The sequence below is a fragment of the Cryptomeria japonica genome, chromosome 4, assembly GCF_030272615.1.
Source record: "Cryptomeria japonica chromosome 4, Sugi_1.0, whole genome shotgun sequence".
NCBI classification, from domain to species: domain Eukaryota; kingdom Viridiplantae; phylum Streptophyta; class Pinopsida; order Cupressales; family Cupressaceae; genus Cryptomeria; species Cryptomeria japonica.
Genome location: NC_081408.1, coordinates 176,264,464 through 176,289,345, shown reverse-complemented (window position 1 = coordinate 176,289,345; position 24,882 = coordinate 176,264,464). Strand labels below are relative to the sequence as shown.

General features: G+C 35.4%; 1 protein-coding gene across 1 annotated transcript; it reads left to right on the top strand.

The window, feature by feature from the left end:
• Positions 1-8,360: 8,360 nt before the first annotated feature.
• Positions 8,361-12,030, top strand: LOC131032036 (calmodulin). The gene is made up of 5 exons (XM_057962940.2): positions 8,361-8,597; positions 8,705-8,804; positions 11,112-11,269; positions 11,547-11,627; positions 11,751-12,030. Exons 2-5 carry the CDS (start codon positions 8,729-8,731, stop codon positions 11,883-11,885), a joined length of 450 nt encoding a protein of 149 aa, XP_057818923.1. The 5' UTR covers positions 8,361-8,597; positions 8,705-8,728; the 3' UTR covers positions 11,886-12,030.
• The last annotated feature ends 12,852 nt before the right edge of the window (positions 12,031-24,882 follow it).

The window sequence follows — 24,882 nt, the reverse complement described above, 5'->3', positions numbered from 1 at the left end:
GAAGATGGTCAAACCGGTTTGACAAAAGGTCCTCCAATCATGCATTTGGCATGAACATTGTTTGCTTCTACAACAACATCTCTGGTCATGTGGTAGGATCCAGTAAAGAAAGTACCATTCAACAAAAGAAAGTAAGACCTGCTCCCAAGATTAAAAATGGGAAGAAGAATGAGACCAAGCAGGTATGGAAGAAGAGGAAGAAAGTAGGACCATGGACCAACACTGTGCATTCAATGCACATGTGATATCTTCTAAGGCTTAAAGGAGATGCAGGACCTCAGGGGGAGTAACATATTGATCATATTATTCACCCCCTTAATGAAAGAGGATAAATGGAAGAACAAGATGTTGTCAGTATGAAGGAAGGAAATAAGATGGTAAGTGTATGTAGTGGTTGCCTTGGCTACACACCTACAGATCAGAGATGGATCACTACTACATGTGTCAAAGGATGGATAATTTGCAATTGGGATCAAAAGAAAATTGACATAAGAATACATGAGTTAGAGGAAGATACTCTGATAGTGTTGATGGACCGGTATGGATGACCAATTTGTGTAGTGGGTCACCGGTATGTATGCTAACCGGTGTTGTAGGTTATGTAAGTCAAAACATCAAATATCACTTACCAGTAAAGCTAACTAGTACCAGGAAATACCAACCGGGAACATAAGTGATAGTTATCAGAGCACCAAAACATGAACTGATAGAATATGACAAGCATATAACCATCCAAAATAAGCATCCAAAACTGCATCCAAGGATATGATCATATCGGATCAAAATTGAAGCCAAAACCAAGATAAACACCAAGACAAATCGAAATAGGTCTAACCAGAATAGAAAAACCATATCCAACTGGGATACAGTGTTGACATCAATGAGAACACTTAACCAAATCCAACATATTGCCAACACACCTTGAATCGTCGCACTAAGTTGGAATTGACTTTGTAATCACAATATCATGCATCTCTAAAAATTTGAGAAAAAAAAGTCATTCAGACCAGTGCGCGACACACTGGTCCCAACTTTTTCTCCCCAAATTTTAGGATCATGATTTGGTGCTATTATAATGTTCAAATCTAAATGTGTGTGAAAATATATCAATTCTAGGTCGACCTTTGATCAAAAATAAAAGTTAGGGTTTCATATATATAACCTTTCCTTTCCTCATTTGAAGGACCCAACAAATTTAGCAATTGAAGGAGCCTCTTGTGAAGTGAAAAGTGCAGGTTATGTGAAGTCTTCAATCAACAAATCAAACATTCATCAAGTCTTCATAAACCATTTTCATCATCAAATGAAGCTTTGAAGATAATGAAGAATAACAAGAGATCACCAACCGTTGATTGATTTGTACCTCTCCCTTAGGGTTTGGTATGGTTTCATGTTATTTTCATATCTTTATATGGGCTTCATAAAACTTGTTTTTTAGATCTACATGTTTTCTTTAGATCCATTATTACATCTTTTATTTGAAGCATTCACATTTATATTTAGGATTTGTACTCAACATAGGGTAGAACTCTAAATTTTGTCTTCTATCTCATTAAGATCTTGTAAACACATGATATTCTTAAACACATGAGATTCTAGGACACACACACATTTCAAGATTTCATTGGCTATTTGTGGGGGTGGAAATTGATGAGGGCACAATGCAAGAAACAAAAAAGCACACCCAAGAAACATAAAAACACAACCAAGAGACACTGAAATTCTATATTTTATTATTATCAGAAACTATTTTCAATACATGCATATACAAATAAGAGGATAAAACCTCACAACTTGCAACACACAGCTTACAGAGTTTTTTGGAAACCCTTTACAATGCAAATTCACAACTCTCAAATCTCAACTCCCAAAAACTCATGTACAACCACTCTAACAACTAACTCCCCAAGTTTCTACATATGAGTCTTAAATGGACTTTCTTCCATTTTGGAGCTGAAATTACAATTTGAAAATTACCAATTGGAAGACGAATGCCAAACATGAAATTAAAATTATGAAAATACAACCAGATTCAGAAATTGAAACTTTTCGAAAATTGTCCACCTTTCGGCAACCATAACTTTTGATTAGGGAATCAAATTTACGAACTGTTTAAAGCGTCAGAAAGATCAAAGTGTAGAATATGCTAAAAGTTATCTCTACTAATTCCCACCATTTTTGGGCCCGTTAGAAACTGTTTAATGCCTCAAATCTGACTCGAAAGAATTTTTTTTCGGTTTTTCAGGAAACTGAAACTTTAATAACTTTCAAACTGTTAATTCTTTTGACCTGATTATTTCGCCAATGTGCTTATTTTTCCTTCATTGATCTTCTTACAAATTTTGGGCTCCATCTACCTTCAAATAAAAACTTCCTATTTTGGGCAGTTGGTAAGAAAAAGTTATTCATCCAAATGGGCATCCAGAACCACAAAAACATTAAAATAAAACTAACTAAAAATAAATTTTTTTTGGGTTTTGCAGGATTGACCTTACACCAGCAGATGCTCCTACATCACCAAAACAAGGGGTTTGACTAAGGCAAAACCCTATATAGACACCCAAACACCATTTTTCAAGTTGCAGGTGCAGGTACAAATATTCAATAGAGCTGTGATCTTCCAAACATCCAGAATTCACAAGCACGGGTTTAGATCCAGAAGGAGGTCCTAGAACCTTGGGACTAGAGTGCCCAGTGTTTTGGTCCAAGACTAGAGCACCCACTACCTTGGTCCTCTTCATTTTTGTGCTTTTTGTGGCAGTTTAGTGTCTCGGGGCTTCAAGTTGCAGATTCCAAAAGATCAGCTAACTACAACAACAAAGACCAAAGCACCCAACACACTCATCCAACTCAATCAGGTCTAGATCTTGATATCAGGTGCATACCAGAATTTCCCCTTCAACTCTATATTTTGTGTCTTAGTTTCAGTTTTGTATTTCTCTGTTATTGCAATTTACCTAGTCATTTCCTTCATCTTTCTAGCTTAGTTTTTCATCATTGCATATTTGGCACATTCCTCTTTCATATCAGTAAAGGAATAGAAACCCTGAGAGTATTCATTGACTCTCTTTTACGAGAGATATTCAAAGTGAATCACTTCTTTAGGCACTTTCACATTCCAATGTATGGAGGAAAGTGGGGTTAGGTCCTAAACTACCCAATCCTATTTTTCATCATCACACTTAGGTATCATTCATGCATAAGTAAGTTTATAACTAAGGTGTTATATATTTCAAGGTTAGATCTTTATCATGTGGCCTTGATGATAGGATGATGTCTTATAGTAGTGTAATACTTTGTATCATATTGTAGTGGAACCTCATTGGGAGCCTTGTAAAGGATTTTCTATTATTTTGTTGCATTGTAACATTAAATGAATGCTTCTTTATAAGAATTTATATACTTAGTTAATGTCTTATTCTTCGGTGTAATCAAGAATTCCTAACAACCTCATACCTAGGTATCCTAAATTAGATTAGAAAGGGAACCTGACCTTACAATGTTGTGCTCAAGGGTGTTTCTCATTCTTATGACTAGCCAAATAAAACCAACATGGTCTTGCTTTAGATTATAAATTTTGGGATGCGGTAATTAAGATTACAATAATGTTACTTCATGTTTATGTATCCATTGTGGCATAATGTGTTGGCCCAGTGATAAGTATGGTTGTGTAATTAACCTAACCTCTATGCTAGGGAGATAACCAATAAGATATTTTGGGATGATCGTGTTGCTCTAGGAACAATAAGATGGCGAGTTATGATTGAGATATAAACATCCTTAGATGAAAGTGTCATGGTATAGATTTTCTAAATTGAAAATGGGGTTGGTTTTCCCTATGTATCATTTAAAGTATTGCTAATCATTGGGAATTAATAAAAAGATCTCTATTGGGTATGAAATAGTAACCCAAGAAATTGGGGTTTTTAATTAAAATGTAAAGTTGACAAATTATAGTTTGTTAAGGAATATATATTGGAAATAGTGAAGTGTTACATTGCTTCTTCTTAAACCATTGTAATGTTTCTTTCTATAGTATTTACTATACTTCACCCCATGGAGTAAAGATATTTGATTGATTATGAAATATTGGGTATGAGAACCTAGGGGTATGATCATAGAGAGAGAGAGAGAGAGAGAGAGAGAGAGAGAGAGAGAGAGAGAGAGAGAGAGAGAGAGAGAGAGAGAGAGAGAGATCATGTGAAGAGAAGTATATGTGATCATGAATCATTTGGAAGTGGGAACATAGGTTGTCTTGGGTGAAGGATGCCCCTATGACCTCAAGTCCATAGGGGGAGGGTCTAAGGAGGATAACTCCCTAGTTATGGGTTTGTTCCTAATTGGTTTGACCTTCTCTCTTCACTAGGATTCAAATGAGGTTGAAGTGGGATTAGATGGTTATGAAATAGATGTGAAAACCAGATAACTAGTATTTAATACATAATGTGTTTTGAATAATGAGTTGAATGAAGTGAAGGGGTCGACTACCTTATAGTCAATTTGTTTATCTATTGAGTAGAGGCCATCTTATGTTGGATCCAGGTGACATTGTGCACTTGTGAAATTTAATTTCAAAACTTTAATGTTGTGTATATACTCCTAGATTAGTTAATTATGAGCTACTTATTCCAAATTAGAAACCTATCTTATAGTTATAGAGATGAGCAGGGTACAAGCACTGAATTTTATCACAACAAATAAAATTAGGGTCCTATGAGGGCACAGGTAGAGGATTTCATTCCTCTAACATGTAGACTAGACCTCTCTATTTTAGGTAATTGACAATGGATAAATCTTATGACTTGCTTGAGATAAGCGTATCCGCTCGAGATTGATTGTAGTCAAGGAGCGTAAAATGCCAGTAGATTGTCATATGTTCCACCTAGTTAGCAGATGGATATCGTCAGTTGCATGTAGGTGGGAGATACTCAATATTGATCTAGTGTATTGGATGATTTTTTCAAGGAGCATATGGGCCCGGGTCAATTAATGTAGTATGGGATACATTGAATCTTGTTCCCACTTGCTTGTTGGTGCATAAGACTGGGGATGGGAATGTGACCCATGGTGTACACTTGCATAATGCATCAACATTTCTTTTAACTGGGATGTACTATGAGCAAGTGATAGTTAGCCACTATGGATGTGTTAGTCTCTCACTATGTAAATGCTATTAACTATGTGTATGACACACAATAGACCTAGGCATTAAGTATGTGTGACATGTGTTGGAGATAATCACTATGTATATGTGATATACATGGGCTAGTCATCTTATGATATGTGCTTGAGTCACTCTATGGAATTGAGGAATTATGAAAGGAGACAACCCTTGAGTAATCGTGTATGTTTGTATGTTACTTGATGATAATTATTTATTACTACATTATAATTGGACTAATTTTGATAAGTAGTCCTTGTTTAAAGAGAGATCAAAGATCTCACATGAGAGGAGAGAATGAAATCCCTCTAACCTTCAAGGAAAAACTATGAATCCTACGTAGACAAGGTCATAAAGAATGAACCCTTGAGGCATAGGTATAGGTCTAATGGGGATCCTAACCTTAAGAGTTTACCACCTTTGAGTGCAAGAATAAGTGGTGGTGTAGAGTTGTCACCACTATGGTGATTGAAGAAACTACGAAGTTGACACTTTTAATATAGAAAAAGAAGCTTGGTCGATTAAGTTGGTACTTGTGAAAATCAAAAAATAAATTAGTAGCAACTAAGGGTAGTTATTACGGGCATATCAAAGCAACTGGGTTCAAACACTAGAGACCTATGAAACCCACTTTACTTTGGCTTAAGGGATATAGTCTTGCAACCCAAAAAACAAAAAAATATACCATGAGAGTTTATCATCAATTATAAGTATTCTAATAACACAAAACTCAAAAAACTATACTAACTAAACCATCATTACTATAGCACACAATCTTAGTAATAAAAAAAAATAGTGAATAATTGATTTTTTTTTCCTTTTATCAACTTTATTTTTCTTTTTTGCCTTAAGGAGCTTTAAATTAAATCGTATTACATTAGAATTGCCATATCTTAGAATGTGAATGCAAAAGTTTGATAATTAGACATAATCTTCACATTGCTTTTCAATGTCTACATCACTCGAATTTTTTTTTAATATTCCTTGATCTTTTATCCACTACCATCTAAAATCTCCACTTAATGAAGCTCATTCCCCTACTTGATTGAATAGAAGATAACCAAATCCCTTTTCCTATTAAGTCACTTAAAAAAACCACTTTAAATTGTACACATCTCCTTGATCTTTGACACGCCTTCTATTTATTTACCAATTTAATCAAATTCGAAAAGAAACTTAAACACGATTTATTTTTGGGTTAAACCACTCCCTAATAATACAAATGCCACTTTAAAAATATTTCCAAGCTTACTATACATGAAATTAGAAACTCTTCATTATCTCATTCAAAAGCTTCTTAAACTAGGAAAATTGCACCTTCCAAAGGTCCTCACATTGTCTTGTGAGTTGGGGCCATTGCCCACCTGAACAACCATAATGAGTCAACTCATTTAAATTCATTTTGTATTCTAATAACACAAAAATCTATCATGAGAGTTTATCATCAATTATAAGTATTCTAATAACATAAAACTTAAAAAAAGCTATATCAATCAAACCATTATTATTATAAACACAATCTTAGTAATAAAAAAGGAATTAGTGAGTAGTCGTTTTTTCTTTTATTGTCTTAAAGAGCTATGAATTACATTACAATAATCATATCTTAGAATGTAAAAGTTTGACAATCAACACAATCATCACAATTCTTTGCATTCTCTCTATCTCACTGGAATTTTCTCTAATACTCCTTGATCTTTTATCCACTACCATCTTAAATATCTGCTTGAACTCACCCCTTTACTTGATTGAACTTGAACAAGTGACAATCAAATCCCTTTTCCTATCAAATAACTCAAAAAACACCACTCTAGAATTACATCCCCTTAATCCTTGACATGTTTTCCACTCTTTAGTTACCAATTTCATCAAATTTGAAATAAAAACCTAGGTCGAGGTTTCATGAGGGTGGCTTCAAGATCTATTTTTAAGGAGTACGAGGTCCCATGATAGTAGCCCCCATTTTTTTTATCAATTGATTTTTTTTTTTATTTACTCAGTTGAATTGAATATGTTGAATAACAAGATTCACAAGACCACTAGTTTCCATTAATTTTGGAGCTTAAAATTTTAAACCTAAATTACACTACAAAATTCATAAGATTATCCATTGTAAAATAATCCTAAAAACTCTAACGACCTATTAATTTTTTTAGAAAACCCCCCACCATTAAACTCAATCTTAAATGCATTTTTTCCAAAAATACAAATACTAGTTTAAACACATTTCCAAGCTTACTTTACATGATATTAACATCATGTTCCCATGCGGTTCCTTAACTCCATTTTTTGCTTTATTTTTTATTTATTTATTTACTTAGTTGAATTGAATACGCTAAATAACAAGATTCATGAGACCACTAGTTTCCATTAATTTTGGAGCTTAAAATTTTAAACCTAAATTACACTACAAAATTCATAAGATTATCCATTGTAAAATAATCCTAAAAACTCTAACCACCTATTGAATATTTTTTAGAAAATCCCCCACCATTAAACTCAATCTTAAACACATTTTTTTCAAAAATACAAATGCTAGTTTAAACACATTTCCAAGCTTACTTTACATGATATTAACATCATGTTCCCATGCCATCGGCTCCACAGATATTTCCTAAAAAAGTTTAGCAGCCCTACTAAACAGCCGCATGGGAACATGCCTAAGTCTCTTCATTGTCCCATTCAAAAGTTTCTTAAAATTAAGAAAATTACACCTTACAAAGGTCCTCACATTGTCTTTTGAGTGGGGCCCATTGCCCACCTAAACAACATAACCGGTCAACTTATTTAAATTCAATTCCAAATTTTTTCTTAAACCAAAAAAAAAATATTAAATTTTATATCCCCATGAAATTAAATTGAGATATTCTCCAACATGTGTGTTTGGTTTCACACTCATAATCCTTCCTTAAAATAAAAGACTTTTGAACCAAATAAAAATAATAAAAATTGAATACCAAAAAATTATTATTCATACTATTTTATTTAGCATTAAAAAACAATTAAAACTATTTATCTTAAAAAAGAAAAAAACATTTATGTGGACACCGAAACGCCCTAAGCGCCAAATACAAAGCGCAGTGCCGGCGGCTGACGGAATACAACTTACACCTGCCATTGAAATTTTCCTGTTTACCGTTTATTAACGGGAAAATCTGGGTCCATTTCAACCGTTCATTTTTCATAGAGCAATCGACGGTTGAGTAGTCTTCCGAGGTGCTATTTATTCATTCTCTCACAGATCCAGCACAGCACAAAAAAGCACAGCACAGCAAATTATATTACATCAAAGCCATTAGGCCATCTCACAAACAATCAGTATCATCTGGACCATCTCCGAGCTCCGTTGAGACTCGATCTCAGCTCCTAGATCTTGCATTTTGAATTTTCCTGGTTTTCGGCGACTTAGTTTGGGGTTTTTTAATTGAAAACCCAGGTACGCGTGATTTGATTTTAGATTTTTTGTCCGTTTAAAGTTCTGGGTATCTTTTGTTTTACAATTTTTGATGTGGGTTTTGCTTTTTGGCGGGTTTTGAGCTGCAGGGTTTCGATTTTTTGAACTGAAAAATGGCTGAGCAGTTGACCGAGGATCAGATTGCAGAGTTCAAGGAGGCTTTCAGCCTGTTCGACAAGGATGGTGATGGTAAGTGAATGATAACTTAAATACCCATTAAGTTTTGTTGCTGAAAATCTCGATGGATTTGTCTGAGTTATTAGCAAGCTATTTGTTCTGTCGTGGTCGTATAATTAATGGCTATTAAAGATCTGTTTTCTTTCTTTTTTTTGGGTAAATATATTTTTGTGGGACCGAGGGCTGCGCTTGAATGTTTGAGATAAAATACTTCTTAGATGTTTTCTAGGCAAATATTTTGAATAGCTGTGTTAGGGGGAAGATGGGTATGCTTGTTCCTACATAAATCTGAGTTGTCAATGTGATCGCCATCAAATGTTAAAGCGTTAAACTATCTTAGGAGTGATCCAGATACAGTCCGGTCTGTTGACATGTTATTTGGGTTCTCCAAGCTAAGGATTCCATGCTATCTAGACTAAAATCTTTTGACATGGCTGCTGGGTCATGGGCTGCACTACTGGGGCAAGGGGAATGGAACCTGTAATACGCACTTGTCATTTCAAAAGCTTTAATATCTGAGGCACATTGGAGTTGTTCATTGTTGTTATAAATTTACACTGATAATCTTTCAATGCTTTTGCTGGGGTGATTGGGGCGAGGGGAATTGACTTGGATCATACCATTGCCACTGTCATCCAGTATGGTATTACTGCAATTTGGTGGATTTAAAAGAAAAAATTCACTGTATATGCCTGTAGATAGGCTTGTGGTTCTTTTCCCTATTAGGTTCATTGATTTACTTATTGTGGTGAGGAATTTTTTTTTTTTGCCTGAATCGTTCCCATATGAGAGTCTGCCGTGGTATTGTCACTGTGTCAGTCAGTTGGAAAAAGTGAACTTTTTCCAGATGATGAGAGTCTGCCATTATGCTTATTGTCTCACTCACTGGTAGAAGATGTATTCTATGTTACTGCAATTCGCCTTACATTTCATTGCCTAAGGTAGAATTTGCTTATTTTTATTGATTTGGGGCGAATCTAACCTTGAAAATGCTTTTAATTGCGTTCCCCGTTGCTATTACTTTATAAATCCGTGGATTTACAAGAAGAATACACTATTTTACCTACACATGTCTAGAATTATTTCTTATTATCTAAGATTTATGTAGCCTTTGATTTGGGGCAATGGGCTTCACCTAGAGGATATGGATAATCGAATTTTTCTCACGCTATTGGTGGTCTTTGTTACCAACTTATTGGGCTAGAAAAATCTATTATGCTTGTCTGAGGAAGAAAAAATCTATTTTATGTGGCTGCACACAACCTTAATCTGAGTTATGTCTTTTCCAGTAAAGATCTGTTTAGCACTTTCATCTAGGGTTACGGACAGCCTTATTTTGGTGAAGAGAATTGAAACTGAAGCATGCTTTTATAATTAATTGTTCTTCATTATAATTGATTGTATTTTCTTCAGTTGAAATTTAAGTGGCATCTTGGGCTGTGGTAATTGACTTTTATTGAGTTGAGGTCAATTGATCATGATCGTTATCTTAGACATTGTGCTGAAGTTACGGATCACACTATTAAGAGTGTATCCCTTATCAACAATATGCCACGTCTTCATCCATGAGAGAAATGTTTTCTATAAGCATGTGCATGTATATGGCCTTGGAATTTTTAACTTAATTTTGTTATTGCACATGGTTGTCTTCTTCTTGAGTCGTATAGGATTTGTTATGCACTTTGAGAGGTGTTGCCTCGTTGAGGTGATGTGATGTGAGTTGAACATGGTTAATGCTTCTATTGGTTTCCACACTCTCCGAATTTCTTGAATTTTGGAAAAAATGTTGTTTTTACTTGCAGATTTTCTGATTTATTTTTTCTAAGATCCTGGGTTTGTTCTTTATTTTTCAGAAAACAGTGACGTCAGGGTCCTTTGACAGTTGTGGGCATGCTCAGATGTCCCTGACTCTCTGTTACAGATCTTTTAGAAAGCTTTTAAAAAATCTTATTTATGTGGTTTCGAGTTGTCCTAATGCTTGTAGTCAATGGTATAGATCTATGGTTGATATATGTCAGATCTTTTTGTGTGGTTTTCTTTTCTCTTTGCATGTTATAATGGTGCGATGGTTATAATGCGTGTTCTTACAGCCCCTTAGGCCTATGTTGGTTTTAGCATGGTTGGCAGCTGCCCAATGTATCTTTGATAATGTAAAGACTTAATGTTCCCGGTCCATGTTGTGCGTTTGTTTTCTCTAGTAAAATAATTATTGCTTTTATCATAGGAAAATTAACTGGATGAAGTTCCGAAATCAAGATAAATCATATTATCTTTTCTGATGAGACAATGGTTGCTGATGAAGTGACTCTTCCTATGTAGGCTGCATTACCACCAAGGAACTGGGAACTGTCATGCGTTCCCTTGGGCAGAATCCAACCGAAGCTGAGCTTCAGGATATGATCAATGAAGTCGATGCTGATGGGAATGGGACTATCGACTTTCCAGAGTTCCTCAATCTTATGGCTAGGAAAATGAAGGTAGGGTTCAATTGCATTTCCTTCCCACTTCTTGCTAGGGTTTAGGATTTCAAATAGCTTTCTCCCTGCTTTTGGTGCTTGTTTAAATATATCTGTTAATGGAAATGGTCTCCACATAATAATGTTAAATAGATGGTGATAGCTAGCCAGTTAGAATTCCAACCTTCATTGAATCAGACATTTGCACTTATGCTATAATACTAGTTGTACATAGCAAGCCAGTGACTCTGTTCTCTTGGTAGAGATGGAGCTTAAATAGGTTTTGTTATCATTGTAGGATACCGATTCAGAGGAAGAACTGAAGGAGGCCTTCAAGGTTTTTGACAAGGATCAGAATGGCTTCATCTCTGCCGCTGAGGTGAAATTTTACTTGTTTGTTGCATTATTGTTTGATAATTTGTAATAACTACACATATTATATTGTTTCATAGAAAGTACTGAATTTGACGATTGAAGTTTTGATTTGGTTGTATGCATTCAGCTGCGACATGTTATGACCAATCTGGGGGAGAAGCTAACTGACGAAGAAGTGGATGAGATGATTCGTGAAGCTGATGTTGACGGAGATGGTCAAGTAAACTATGAGGAATTCGTTAGGATGATGTTGGCTAAATGAGTTGTATTATAGGTCTTGTCTATGAAGGCTTGACATTCTATGTTTAATGCACACTGTGGTACCATCATATAGCTACTTTTTGTTTGTCTAAGATTTGTCCTTGGAGGGAAAGTAACAATAAAAAGTATTGAGACATTGTCTTTTATTTTGGTGGCATTCTGGCAATTATATTTTCTTATGCTAGAAGTTTCTGAATGTGGTAGTATGATAACCTGAAATTTTACTCAGGCCAACAATTGCTGTAGTCAGTTTCATGCTAAAGTACATATTACATGCAATGTTTACTTTCTATTTTGATTCATGAATCTACAGCCTATTTGGTGTCGGGGTTCTCTTTTTTACGTGTACCGGTTTCTAGGTTCCAACAAAATAATTTCATTTGAGATTTTGATTTGGAACACATAATAGAGTTTTATGCCTTTGATTTTCGGTAATATGTATCCAAAAACATGAATTGCACTACACAAAGTTATATCTGAATTACGTTAATATCGAAAACTTTATTATTGCTGATAAATATACAAGAGTTGAGGTTCCTTTTAGGTACAATTTATTATTGATACTGCAAAAAGATAAAGCTGTATTCTGTCGGTAAAGTCGGCAATAGAGTCCTTTTTCGCCTGTTGGAATGTTAAACTCAGATTCAAATTTTGTAGAATGGCCACCAGAGTATATATTCTATTTTAGACAATTTTTAGCATAAATTGTATTACATGGCATATCTGACTTTTGACGATGTCAAAAGCTTTTTAATGCTCGAAACGGTTCGGAATTGGGATTCTCTTTTGGTGCAGTTATGGCCTTGAATTTTGCAAAAAGTAGTTTCTTCTTCCCTTTAGGAAAGTCTTATTTTGTCTGGTTGAAGTTGAAATAGCAAGTGAAAAGAACTTTCCAAAAAGATTTTGGATTGCTAAAATGATTTATGTAGGATTTCGGTTGATTATTCCAATTATTGGCAATGGAAATAGCAGCTAGTTCTTGCTAGAACACCTTCAAGTTTCCCAATAGACCTTCAAGTTTCCCCATAGAATATATTTACCACGCAAACTGCACCCACGTAGCACATCTTGTATTCCAAGCATAGGGAGCGCATTTTATACTTTGTACAAGTGTTCTGGGATAGACAAGGTTATGGCCTAGCTGGAACTGCAGTTGGGTATAACCCTACAAGTATTTAGAACTACGTGCCACTCGTTTTTTACTAAATCTAACCGCCTTATACAAAGTCAAACCTTGCCTAGCTACCACCTATTCAACAACGGAATGTGACAGTCTGCATTTCAAGAATCATTCACAGTTTGTTGGTTGCATTTTGTTCATTTCATCATTGGATTCTAACTTAAAGGAATGCAAGCTTTAAACTGTGAATGTTCAGTGATCCATTTGTCAAGCTTTTGGATTATGTTGTCTGAATATCACCAACTCTTGTGAGTCACCTACACAATCTTGTGAGTGCAGTTTGTATTTCTCAAATGTATTTGAGCCCAACTATGACAACCTATTTATTTAACTACGGATGTGGCGTGGTTTGCATTACAGTAATGCAAGCTTTTGGATTGAACTGTGAAATGTTCAGTGATCCATTTGTCAAGCTTTCGGATTAAGTTGTCTGAATAACACCAACCCTTGTGAGTCCACCTAGCATTCCAGTAATGCAAGCTTTTGGATTAAGCTTGCATTAAACTGTGAATTGTTCAGTGATCCATCCACCTAGCATTCCAGTAATGCAAGCTTTTGGATTAAACTGTGAATTGTTCAGTGATCCATTTGTCAAGCTTTTGGATTAAGTTGTCTGAATACCACCAACCCTTTTGGATTAAACTGTGAATTGGTCGGCGATCCATTTGTCAAGCTTTTGGATTAAACTAAGCTTTTGGATTAAACTAAACTGTGAATTGTTCAGCGATCCAATTCTCAAGCATTTGGATTAAACTGTCAAGCTTTTGGATTAAACTGTGAATCTGAATACCCCGAACCCTTGTGTAGGTGTTGTGAGTCCACGTACACAACTTTGTGAATAGTGTTGTGAGTCCACCTACACAACTTTGTGAATACAGTTTGTACTTCAAGAGTACAATTTGTACTTCAAGAACCAAAAACCAAAATCTGTTCGTCATATGTCAACATATGACAACCTGTCTACTTCTGTAACTACGGATGTAGTGTGGTTTGCATTCATGCAAGCTTTTTTGGATTTAACTGTGAAATGTTCAGTGTTCCATTCGTCAAGCATTTGGATTAAGTTGTCTGAATACCCACCTATATAGCTTTGTGAGTGCAGTTTGTACTTCAAGAACCAAGAACCAAAATCTGGTTCTCATATGTTGAGCTCAACTATGACAACCTACTTATGTTGAGCTCAACTATGACAACCTACTTATGTAACTACGGATGTAGTGTGGTGTAGTGTAGCTTGCTTTCCAGTAATGCAAGCTTTTAGATTAAACTGTTAATTGTTCAGTGATCCATTTGTCAAGCTGGATTAAGTTGTCTGAATACTCTATCAACCCTTGTGAGTCCACCTACGCAACTCAACTTTGTGAGTGCAGTTTGTACTTCAAGAACCAAGAACCAAAATCTGTTTACTGGAATGCTAGGTGGATGGATCACTGATAACCTACTTAGCTAACTACGGATGTACGGATGTATTGTGGTTTGCATTCCAGTGGTGAACACGGACGATTATTTAGTTGGGTATGTTGCTGTATAGTGGATCTGGGCCCTTGTTCAGCTCAATGTTGACAAGGGCGGTGATCACATCTATAGCTTTTTTATAATCCGTACTCGCCGTACTCGTGTGGATAAATGTTTAGCCTAGCTTCTGTTCGAAAATGTTTGACGTGTTTTCCTATGATGAATGCTATTTATGTTAACCCAGCAGGATTTTATTTGAAGTGTGGTATTTAGAAAAAGCTACATGGCAATTGAAAATTTGTGTTTATGATTCATGGAGCGATGACAGTAAATGTCTAGTTCTTATTTGTTTTAATCCAAGCAGGAAAGATAGATCATTTTTTATTTTTAGGTATGGCATGTTATCCATATTTTTGTACACTTCATCTGAATTACTTCTATGCTTGATACTGTAAATGTATAAATGATGCTAGTAGGTAGACATGGTCTTGATTCGTTGGACTATCATCCTCGCTTATTTCCAGGTTATCCATATTAATGGACACTCCTTGTTCATCTGATTTACTTCTATGCTTTATACTGTAAATGTATAAATGATGCTAGTAGGTAGACATGATCTTGATTTGTTGGGCTATATCATTCTCTTTTTATTAAAGATAGAACAGTTAATTCAGTGCTTGTTTTGTGGAGTGCTAATGTAAATGTATAAATGATGCTAGTTGTAAACTTAAAATTTGATCAGCATTGTATTCCAGTAAAGTGCACGCAGTAAGTTACATGTATGTTTCCACAAACATCTCCAAGGGAAATTGAAGCGTGTTAAAAAAAAAAATTCAATACGGATCTAACCATTGGAAGCGTTTTTAAAGAAAATTCAATATGATTTAAAAAATTCAATATGATCCAGGATGGGGTTTCATGGATCGTGTCTCTTAAAAAAAGAGAACTGGAGTTGCTGAGATTTTTTGAGGAATATTTTAAAACTGCTGGTTCCATGAATTTGTAGTACAATTTAGCTTAAGTTTAAACTCTTAAATTTAAGGAAGCTAGCTAGACCTTCTAGCTTTGTCTTCTACGCTAATAAAAATAAGTTCAAAAATTTATTTTCTTTCTGATGTTATTTTTTAATGGCAAGATTTTTGACAAGTGGCAAAATTCCTATCCCAATTTCACAAAATATGCTGTCTTGATATTTTTTGTTTTATGAGAATGTGAAAGATTTTAAGTAATTTTGAAGGGGCTGCTATTTGCAGAATTTTTTTTTTTTCATGAGAATAGAAGTTTAAACCCCATAGGACTCCTTAAGAGAAGAAGTTAAGCCTTATAGCTCCATAAATTGGCAAAAATATAAAATTACAGCTAGATTGTAATGGATCAAAGAGTAATGGAGAGTTTGTGTGCTGTAATTAATGAGTTTTGTACTATAAGGATCTTTTTGAAATCTTAAGGATGTTCAACAAGCTCTTAGTGAGATTGTTTTTGATTAAAAAAGCAACAATAATTAGGTTGCTAACCTTTTACATAGTCTGAGACTATCAATAATACATTTGCAACAACAAATACAATCAACAACCACCCAGACCCACCTCAAGGTGGGGTTTGAGGGAAGGGGGGTTGGGCGAGGAAAATTTCCCCCGTCGACTGTGATTAAAAACACTGCAAACAATACTGTCATTGGGACCATCAAGAGAGTGATCAAGCGGCAAGGTCTTTGGTTGGATACCATCATAAGTTCAAGGGAGTGAAACAGTGAGGCAACAACGGATTGCTACAAAACAACAGTAGGTTGCTGTAGAGGAGTGGCTTTAGGAGTTGGGACGTCACGAACATTAGCAACAATGTCCACTTGAGAGAATTCAACTGAAATAGAGTCAGAAGCATTGATTGTCAGATGATCTTCAGTATTGTCCTTCCATCAAGGAGCAACACCTCTACGACAAGAGAGAATAGTTCGAAGCTAAGTGACCCGTTGAGAAGCATTTTCAACAACAAAAGGGGAGGCTCTCATAATCTAGTGGTTGAGTCCAAGACCTATCCCCAACCATAAGAACCACATACCTGGGAAGGGGCAGAGATATGCCATCAATTAATAGATGGGCAATGGTAGAATGACCCATGGAATACGCGGTGTCATCAACCTTCAAGAAGTTGCGAATGGAGTTACTGATGGTCTCGAAACAAGAAGGCTCCCAAAAAGGGAGGGGAAGATTGGGCAGGTGGACCCAAACCGGATGATTAGTCAAAGATTCAGTAAGGGGGTTGAAGGAAGGAGTCCATGGCGTAATAGAGAGAGAGTGATCCCCTCAAAACCACAACTTTCCCAGAACCAAATGTCGATCACGAGTAAAGGTAAAATAAGCAATGAAAAAGCCTTTAGCACAAGGAAAAAGCTCAATACCATGAGCAACTAAAGGCTTCCAAGAATCACACATCCAATGATGCAAGTCTGGAAGAGAATGCCAAAACCTAGTAAATTTGTAGACCAAAGCACTGCATTGATAGAAGTCAACATTTTTCACAACCTCCTTGCCACAAACCACAATAGGGGAGATCTTGGCACAAGGAAAAGGACAAATATCTTTGTGAGAAGCATCAACGGATCTAGCCACACGAGCAAAGCTTCGTCCAACAACAGGGGGAGGAGGTTTGGGAACCACACCGTCATCAGTGTTCACAACAGCAGAAGTGCCAGCACCAACGTTCAAAGAAGTTGAGCCAGCATCAAAACCCTTAGCAGACGAAACACAGGGCCTGGTAGAAGCCCCAGGAAGCACAACCCCATCCAGAGTAGGAACCCCAACACCCACGTCGCCAATGACACCCGCAATAGTGCATCCATCAGTGCAGGAAACAAAACCAGGGGGTGGGTGCAGAAGAGTTTGCACCCACACCAGTAAACACCACCGACGCAAGGAGGAAGTGGGGGGAAATCAACAAAAGAGGCCACGCCAAGCGGGAAGGACCCACCAATGCCAACAACACTCACGTCCGCCCCAAACACTGCCGCACAACCCATAGAAACAATAGAAGGCACAATGGACGGGATGCAGGCATGAGCAAAGGCAAAGTTGCAGGCAGGAGTCGCCAAAGTAACAATCGCCTTGCGAGCGGGAGAGCCCATTTCAAATATTGATTTTTAGAGTGTTAGAGTGTACTGTTAACAAAATTGATTTTAGTTATAGCTGGTTCTTGAACCATTTTTTTTTATTTGGGAAAAATGAACTTGTTCAGGTGGCAATGGATTTCAAGTGAGAAATTGTATTGATCTTTAATCATTATATAAAAAATGTTTTTCTTCTTCTCTATTAAGAGGCATTTAGAAAAGGATCATGTCTAAGTATAAATAAAGGTTTAATCAAATGTATGCTTGAAGGGAAAGTGGAGATATTATTTTTGATCGGTGGTCTATTACTTTAGTTACTTAGAGGAGAAAAACAAGCTCTTGATGAGATAGTTAAAAGTGTATTTCAAACAAAATTGATTTTAGTTATAGTTGGTTTTTGAACAATTTTCTTTCATCAAATGATTTTCATATATATATATGTGTGTGTGTGTGTGTGTGTGTGTGAGATCAAAATTAAGTGTATATTGAAGGTTTAATTTATTTATCATTGATGGTCTACTGTAAATATTTTAAACAAAATAACTGCAAAGGGGCTAGCTATGTGGGATTAAACTTGTGGTGTAAAGTAGTGTGAGAACAACACGAACAAGTTTTCTTGTAGCTAGACATATCTCTGATGATTTGATTTTGGCATGGAAAGTGAACAGTGGGCTCAATAGTCTAGTGAAGCCAAAACACATTTTTGGTCGAAGAAGACTTGATAGATATAGACCCTCTACTATAGAGTTGAGCACTCAAATATTGACGTTTAGTGTTGTACTATACTATATTGATAAGAGTGGGACTCTTGAGTTTGGTGCTCTTCTATCTAGTTAAGAGAGTGGGTGAAAGAACACTTGGCATTTCATTCTTAATATGTTACATTCACTAAGTTATGGTCTTAAAATTTGTGCACTTGTTCAAGTGTCGATTAGAGATATCGATGCCTAACTAGTTATTAATAATTTTACATTATATTCATTTCCTTTTCAACACTCCATCATATAGGGATGCCTTTTATCTCCAATTTTATATGTTATGAAATATACCATGGATTGCTTTTGCAAAAGGTCAATTAGATCAAACTCCTATTCAACATATCAATCCCTCAAAATGTGGATATTAACTCACACTTTGTTTCTTATTTGGATAACAATTAGCTGACTATGCCACTAATTTTTTGATGTTCCAAATGGTCCCATTCCTTAGTGGATTCTTGAGAAACAAAAACAATTCAAACATGAGAGAATTAGGTATCTTGTCAATCAATTTTATCTTAGAGTTACTTATTCTAAGATGTGGAGTTGGTTCAACATTAGACTAAAAACCAAATTGTTTAATTGCAGTAACAAGTGCTCCCGTGGCAAGAAAAATCCATGTTGATAGAATCTTTCTATCCATTTGTGCATTACTTATTTTGTTGGATGTCTTCTAATAAATGCCACAAACAATTAAATAAATTAACTTGAAAACTTCTTTGGATCAAATGGTATGGTAATATTGGTTTCATAGCTACATCTTAGTCTTATTGAATTAAATTGAGAATCAAAGGAGGATTGAAAATTGTAAGCCTCAAGCTGCAAGGATTATGCTTAGTTACTAATTTTTATGATGTGACACATAACTGTAGACACCTAAAATTGTCATGTCTAATTAAATAAATATTTTTATTTATTTAATTATTTTAAGCCTAATTCTTCTATTAATTAAATAAATCTTTATTTATTTAATTAATCCATTTATCCTCTTTTAGCCTTATTTCTCATTTAAATAAATACATTTATTTATTTAAATGATCATTTTCTTAAATTAAATAAATATCTTATTTATTTAATTGACCCCACTTCCTCTATTAATTAAATAAATCTTTATTTATTTAATTAATTCATTAGCCTTTTCTATCCATGACACATGTCATTCATCTCTTAATTCCTACACTACCTACCCTCTCATTATTTTCTTATTTCCTCTACCTACCCTTTAATCACAACCGACCATTTATCTTTTACACCTCTTAATCTTATCCCTTCATTTCTTATAGTGTCTTCTATATAAGGAGATGCTTTCTTCATTATCAACCCTCGACTACTCTACACTTTCGAACTTTCATATGCGATCAAACCTACTTGCAACCACATTTCCGTTCTTTGTTGAGCTCTTGTGCACACATAAAATCTAAGATCAAATATATCAAGCAAGATCAATGGAGATATGAAGAATGGAGATCCAAACCATATTGGACATGTGATGGTATAATCTTTGTGATTTCATTTGATTTGCATTGTCTTAGGTAATCTTCATATGTTATGGTGGATCTTTGTTGATTGTTAGGCTAGGGTTTTGTGGTTGAATTCATTTAGTCTTTCAATATTGTTGTTTCCACTTTCACCATAAACAATAACTAACACAAGTTTAGGTAAAGGAAAATAGTAGCTTCTGAATTGAATGTGCAAGATTCTTTTTGTTCCTCCTTTTTAAAATTATACCCTCTTTTTCCTTACAATCCATTTCAAAGGCAAGGAAACATGTTTATGTTAATTCTTAAAGTGCAAAGAGTCTTCTTTACAACATGACTTGCATTTGGTGGATCATAGAACCTAAGAACTTGGCATAGCAATTTACAACATAACTGCAGATTAACCAAAAAAATCTAAGGGCTTTCTATGACAACAAGCTATCCACATCCTCAAAAATTAAGAAAGTAACCATTCTCTACAGATAAAACAAAAAATTGTGAAAGAATTGTCACTATTTATAGAAGATAGAATCCAAGAGTTCCTCATAATGTCAACATCTATCTTAGAAGAAAACCCATCACAAAGTAATAGATCTATGCAATTGCCAAAATTCCCACTAAAAATGACCTAAATCTACACATGACACTGCAATAGCACCTCCTAATTGAAGATTACTCATGGCCTCACATAATCAAAGTAGAACCATGATTTCCAATGAAGAACAAAAACTTGACTATGTAACTACACAAAGTTCTCACTAAATAGTCAATTTTTACAGGTTCCATAATGCAACTATCTTGAATACTCCAAAAATCATCTCTTTGTCTCATTGCAACAAATATACCAATGCACCATGACGACTCAAAGTGCCAACCAAATAGAATCTACAATTCTATGACATGGAAATAGTCTACATCATATTATACATAAACACATTATCAACACTAAGTTATGGTTTATGGGTGTAGACATTCCATGTCTAACTTCTCTATGAAATATATGGGTTTAAAAAACACACAAATAAGCAATGACACAACATACAAAGATAATAGGAAACATGTCCTTTACTCCACTAAAAAATAAGGAAGACACGAAACAAATTGATCTTTAAAAATGTAAACACATTTTTAACACCATAGTAGTAACATGGAAAATAGACATAACCAAAGATAAAATGTAGAGATCCTCCATGACTCAAAAAAGATAATCAAATATGCATCTAATTTGCCAAATATCTATGACAATGTAAAAATAGCTTAAGAACGCAACAAAAAAATCTACACATATGATACATGTACCACTTCTACACTAAGAAGGCTACAACCAACCTCCTCAAACCATGCAAGAAACATGCATATAAATATACAATTGTCTCCATTTAAAAAATATTGAACAATTGTCTCTTCACAAATCTATAAAACCATAGATCTTGGTGAACATGTGAAACTTGTAAATACATCCATGTAAATCTCAATTAATTTAGACATTTAGAAACCCACAATTTTGTAACACCAAATATGTAAACCAAAACAATGAAATGTTAGATAGATTTTAAACAACTTTTAAAATAAAACCACAGAGTTGAGCACATGAATATGCACAATGCATGTACAAATAGCCAAAAGGATTAGAAGGTTGTCCAGTAAAGTTAGGCCACTAATAGATTGATTCCAAGACCACCACCAAGTACAAAAAATAGAGAACTGTGTGTTTGCTTCAATCAACTTTTCCCCCTACATTTGTAGTTACTGAACTTTCTTCCATAATCTTGGTGCAACAATAGGCCAATATATCATAGGAGAGGCATGGGAAAATTTAACACCATGAGGAGGTTCTATAATTTGTTCAATGATCTTTTCAAATTCCTTTGGTATCCATTTCTGCCAATTGGTCTAAGTTAGTATCCTCTTGTTCAATCGCATCTTGAACTTCAACCTCCTTCATTTCTACACCTTGAATTTGTATTATATTAGCTAAGGTCTCTAAGATTCCATATCAATATTAGAAGAAGCTTCATCCCCTCCTATGTCAAGTGGTCTCTTCCTAAACAAGTCCTCACATTCACTGCTAGTTTCATAAGTAATGTTCAACATTGACTCAGTTTTAGTTTGACCCCTTTTAGTACCCACTTTTGACTTCGGTCTATCAGGTTTCCTCAGAGCTTTGCTAGTGGATTTTTGTTGTTTACCTTTCTTCTCTATTTTAGTTGTAACAATTTTTTTGTTTTCAATGAATCTAATGAAAATGGATGAAGATTTATCCACAATAGGAGCACTTGTAGTTGCCTTTTCCTTTTGTAATTTTGCTTTTTTTACACTAAAAAATGAGTTGCCTTCTTCAGTATATTAGATGCAAGGGGAGAATCAACTTTCCTCTTTCTCCCTACAGTAGTAGATGATTCATTTGTTGCTTTTGTTTGGTTGTAGGCTCTTCAATTGTTTTACTCCTTTCACTCGGTGAGGATTTTGTTTTATTCTAAGGAGGAGACAATTTTTCTTTTGGTTATATCCTCTTTTCAAAGGAAACTCTACTTTTCTCTTTGGTAGGTGTAGCAATGAGGGTTTTATCCACATGTTTCTGTTGTTTTTCTTTTACATTAATTTTCTCCTTCCCCTTGCTCTATTTATCTTTTGAATGCTTCTCATTTTTCTTGGTTTGAGATGGAGTTACAATTTTTTGGGCCAACTTTTGACCATGGGTCTTAGCTATAGGAGGTGTCCTTACAAGCTCCTCTTCCTCACTCTTGGAGGATTTTGACTTAGGAGTTTTTGAACACTCAGAGGTATCTTCATGCCCAAGGGATCTTCAGTTTTCTTGTTTAATATCACTTAGTTGTCTACTACTTTCCACTTTCTCCCTACTCATTCCTTTAATCCTGAGTTTCTAACCCACAAGTCCTAGGTTTAAATGCTTAACCCTTTTTACTTTCAACAAATCTCCCCAACTCATGTTTGGGAAATAAATACTCAAACCTCTTTTAACAAGTAGTGTGATTAAACATTCATAGGTTAGTGATATATTCTTACCTTTCTAGACTTCAATTGCCATCTTAGATAGGAAATGAGCAAGGTAATTTGGCACATTCACCAACCTTCCATGGGGTGGACGACTGGGAAGATTGAAATAGAGAGAATGTAATAGTGATAACCTTCTCTCATAAGTGAAATATCTCACAATATGCATGGCTACACCTACCCTCTTGGTACCCTGATTAGGGGTTTCTAGTGGGTCATCCTCATGTCTGGTAAACTAAGCTCAGTTGACATAGCATCACGATGATAGTGACCTCTATTATGGCCACCATTGTGGCATTGACCCTTAACCCCTTTTTTGTAGTTACATTGTCTTCAAGGTTTATGAAAAATTGTAATGCCACTTCTTCATTATACTCTGTCAATTTGATAAATAGGCCAACAAATCTGCATTTTCCTATTCTTACTTACATTCTTGTTCATAATATACTATGTTGTATCTGTGGGTTGATCCCCTCCCATTATTATCAATACTATCTCTAATTCCTTCTAACTCCGTCTCTCTAGATTCTTACATACATTTTTTCCTTTATCCCCGCTTATAATAACCCCAAATTTATCTATTTTATCTACTCAAACCTCTGGTTTTCAAAAGACCGCTAAGTTACAATGACTAGTTTCCCGTGTTATTCAAAATAGGTTTGAAAACTTTTGAGGGTATGACAAGAGGTAGATGACGAAAAACTAGATGACACTATGTAACAATTGCTATCGTATTTGGAGAAGTACTTTGTGCGTGGCTAAAATGTGGGGGATGCCTTGCAAGAAAACACAAATCACACACTCACACATGAGACATTATGTTAGTGAAATCAAGAGATTGAAAATGCAAACTAATCTAGTCCAAGAAATCTCAAGATTGCTAAGCCCATCCCATGCTCCTCTATCCCTAAAGATCTCTAAGATTCAAGGTGGCCCTCACTTGGAAGAGCACTTGATCCTCAAGATGACAACCTAGAGAACGATTTATGAATGATGATTCTAGGATCAAAATGCATACAACTAAGATCCTAGCTAAGATGAGATGATGAATGGAGATGCAAGATGTAAGATAAAGATATAAGATGAGTTCTAAATTGAAAGATTAAGTGAACTAATTAGGCTAATATGAGGATGAGATGTGAGAATGCTATGAAAATGATATGAATTAAGCTAGCAAGATATTCTAACATGTATTAAAAACCTAAGCTATAATGCAATTAAAATGGCCTAAATGCTTGGTGATGGGGATTGAGCTCCTTGATAACTTGCACACCACAATTAGACTATAGATTGGATGCAATAGAAGTGGATGGATCCTTAGAATGAAGAAATGGGCTCTATTTATAGAGAAAATAGAGAAATGGATGGTTGAGATTGAACAATCTCAATGAGGGATATGATTGAAAGTTACCAATCCATGTGAAGGATTCAATCCAATCCCAAGTTGACAAATGTCACCTTGAGAGGGCTTGAGAGATGCTAATCAAACATTAGATTCTAATTGAGCATTAGGGAAGGCTTCAAGGGGTGACATCATTGGATATTGCTTTTATCTAAGGAAGCAGGCTATTGTCCAAGAGGTAAACTCTTGTGCAAGGATAAAAGATGGTCAAGTGGACAACCATCATGGGTTAGGGGTGTGGGCTTGTAAGAGGCATTAAATGCCTTTTGAAGACTTTGGAGGCTAGCTTGCTTCAAGAGGAAACCACTAGTGGTCTAGGGGACAAATTTGTAAGAGCCTTACAAATTTGTGTTGAGACATGGACCAACTAGGACCCAAACCTAGGACCTTCGATACGTTGTTGGAGTGCTCTACCACTGAGCTACTAGCCCCTCTTGGACTAGTCCATCGTCGGTCCAAGTGTGGCTTATTTCCAACACCAACACCCCCCCTTAAGCCACACCTCTCATGTACTTGGGGCTTCTAGCCAGGACTTGGCTCTGATACCATGTTGAGACATGGACCAGCTAGGACCCGAACCTATGACCTTCCATACACTGCTGGAGTG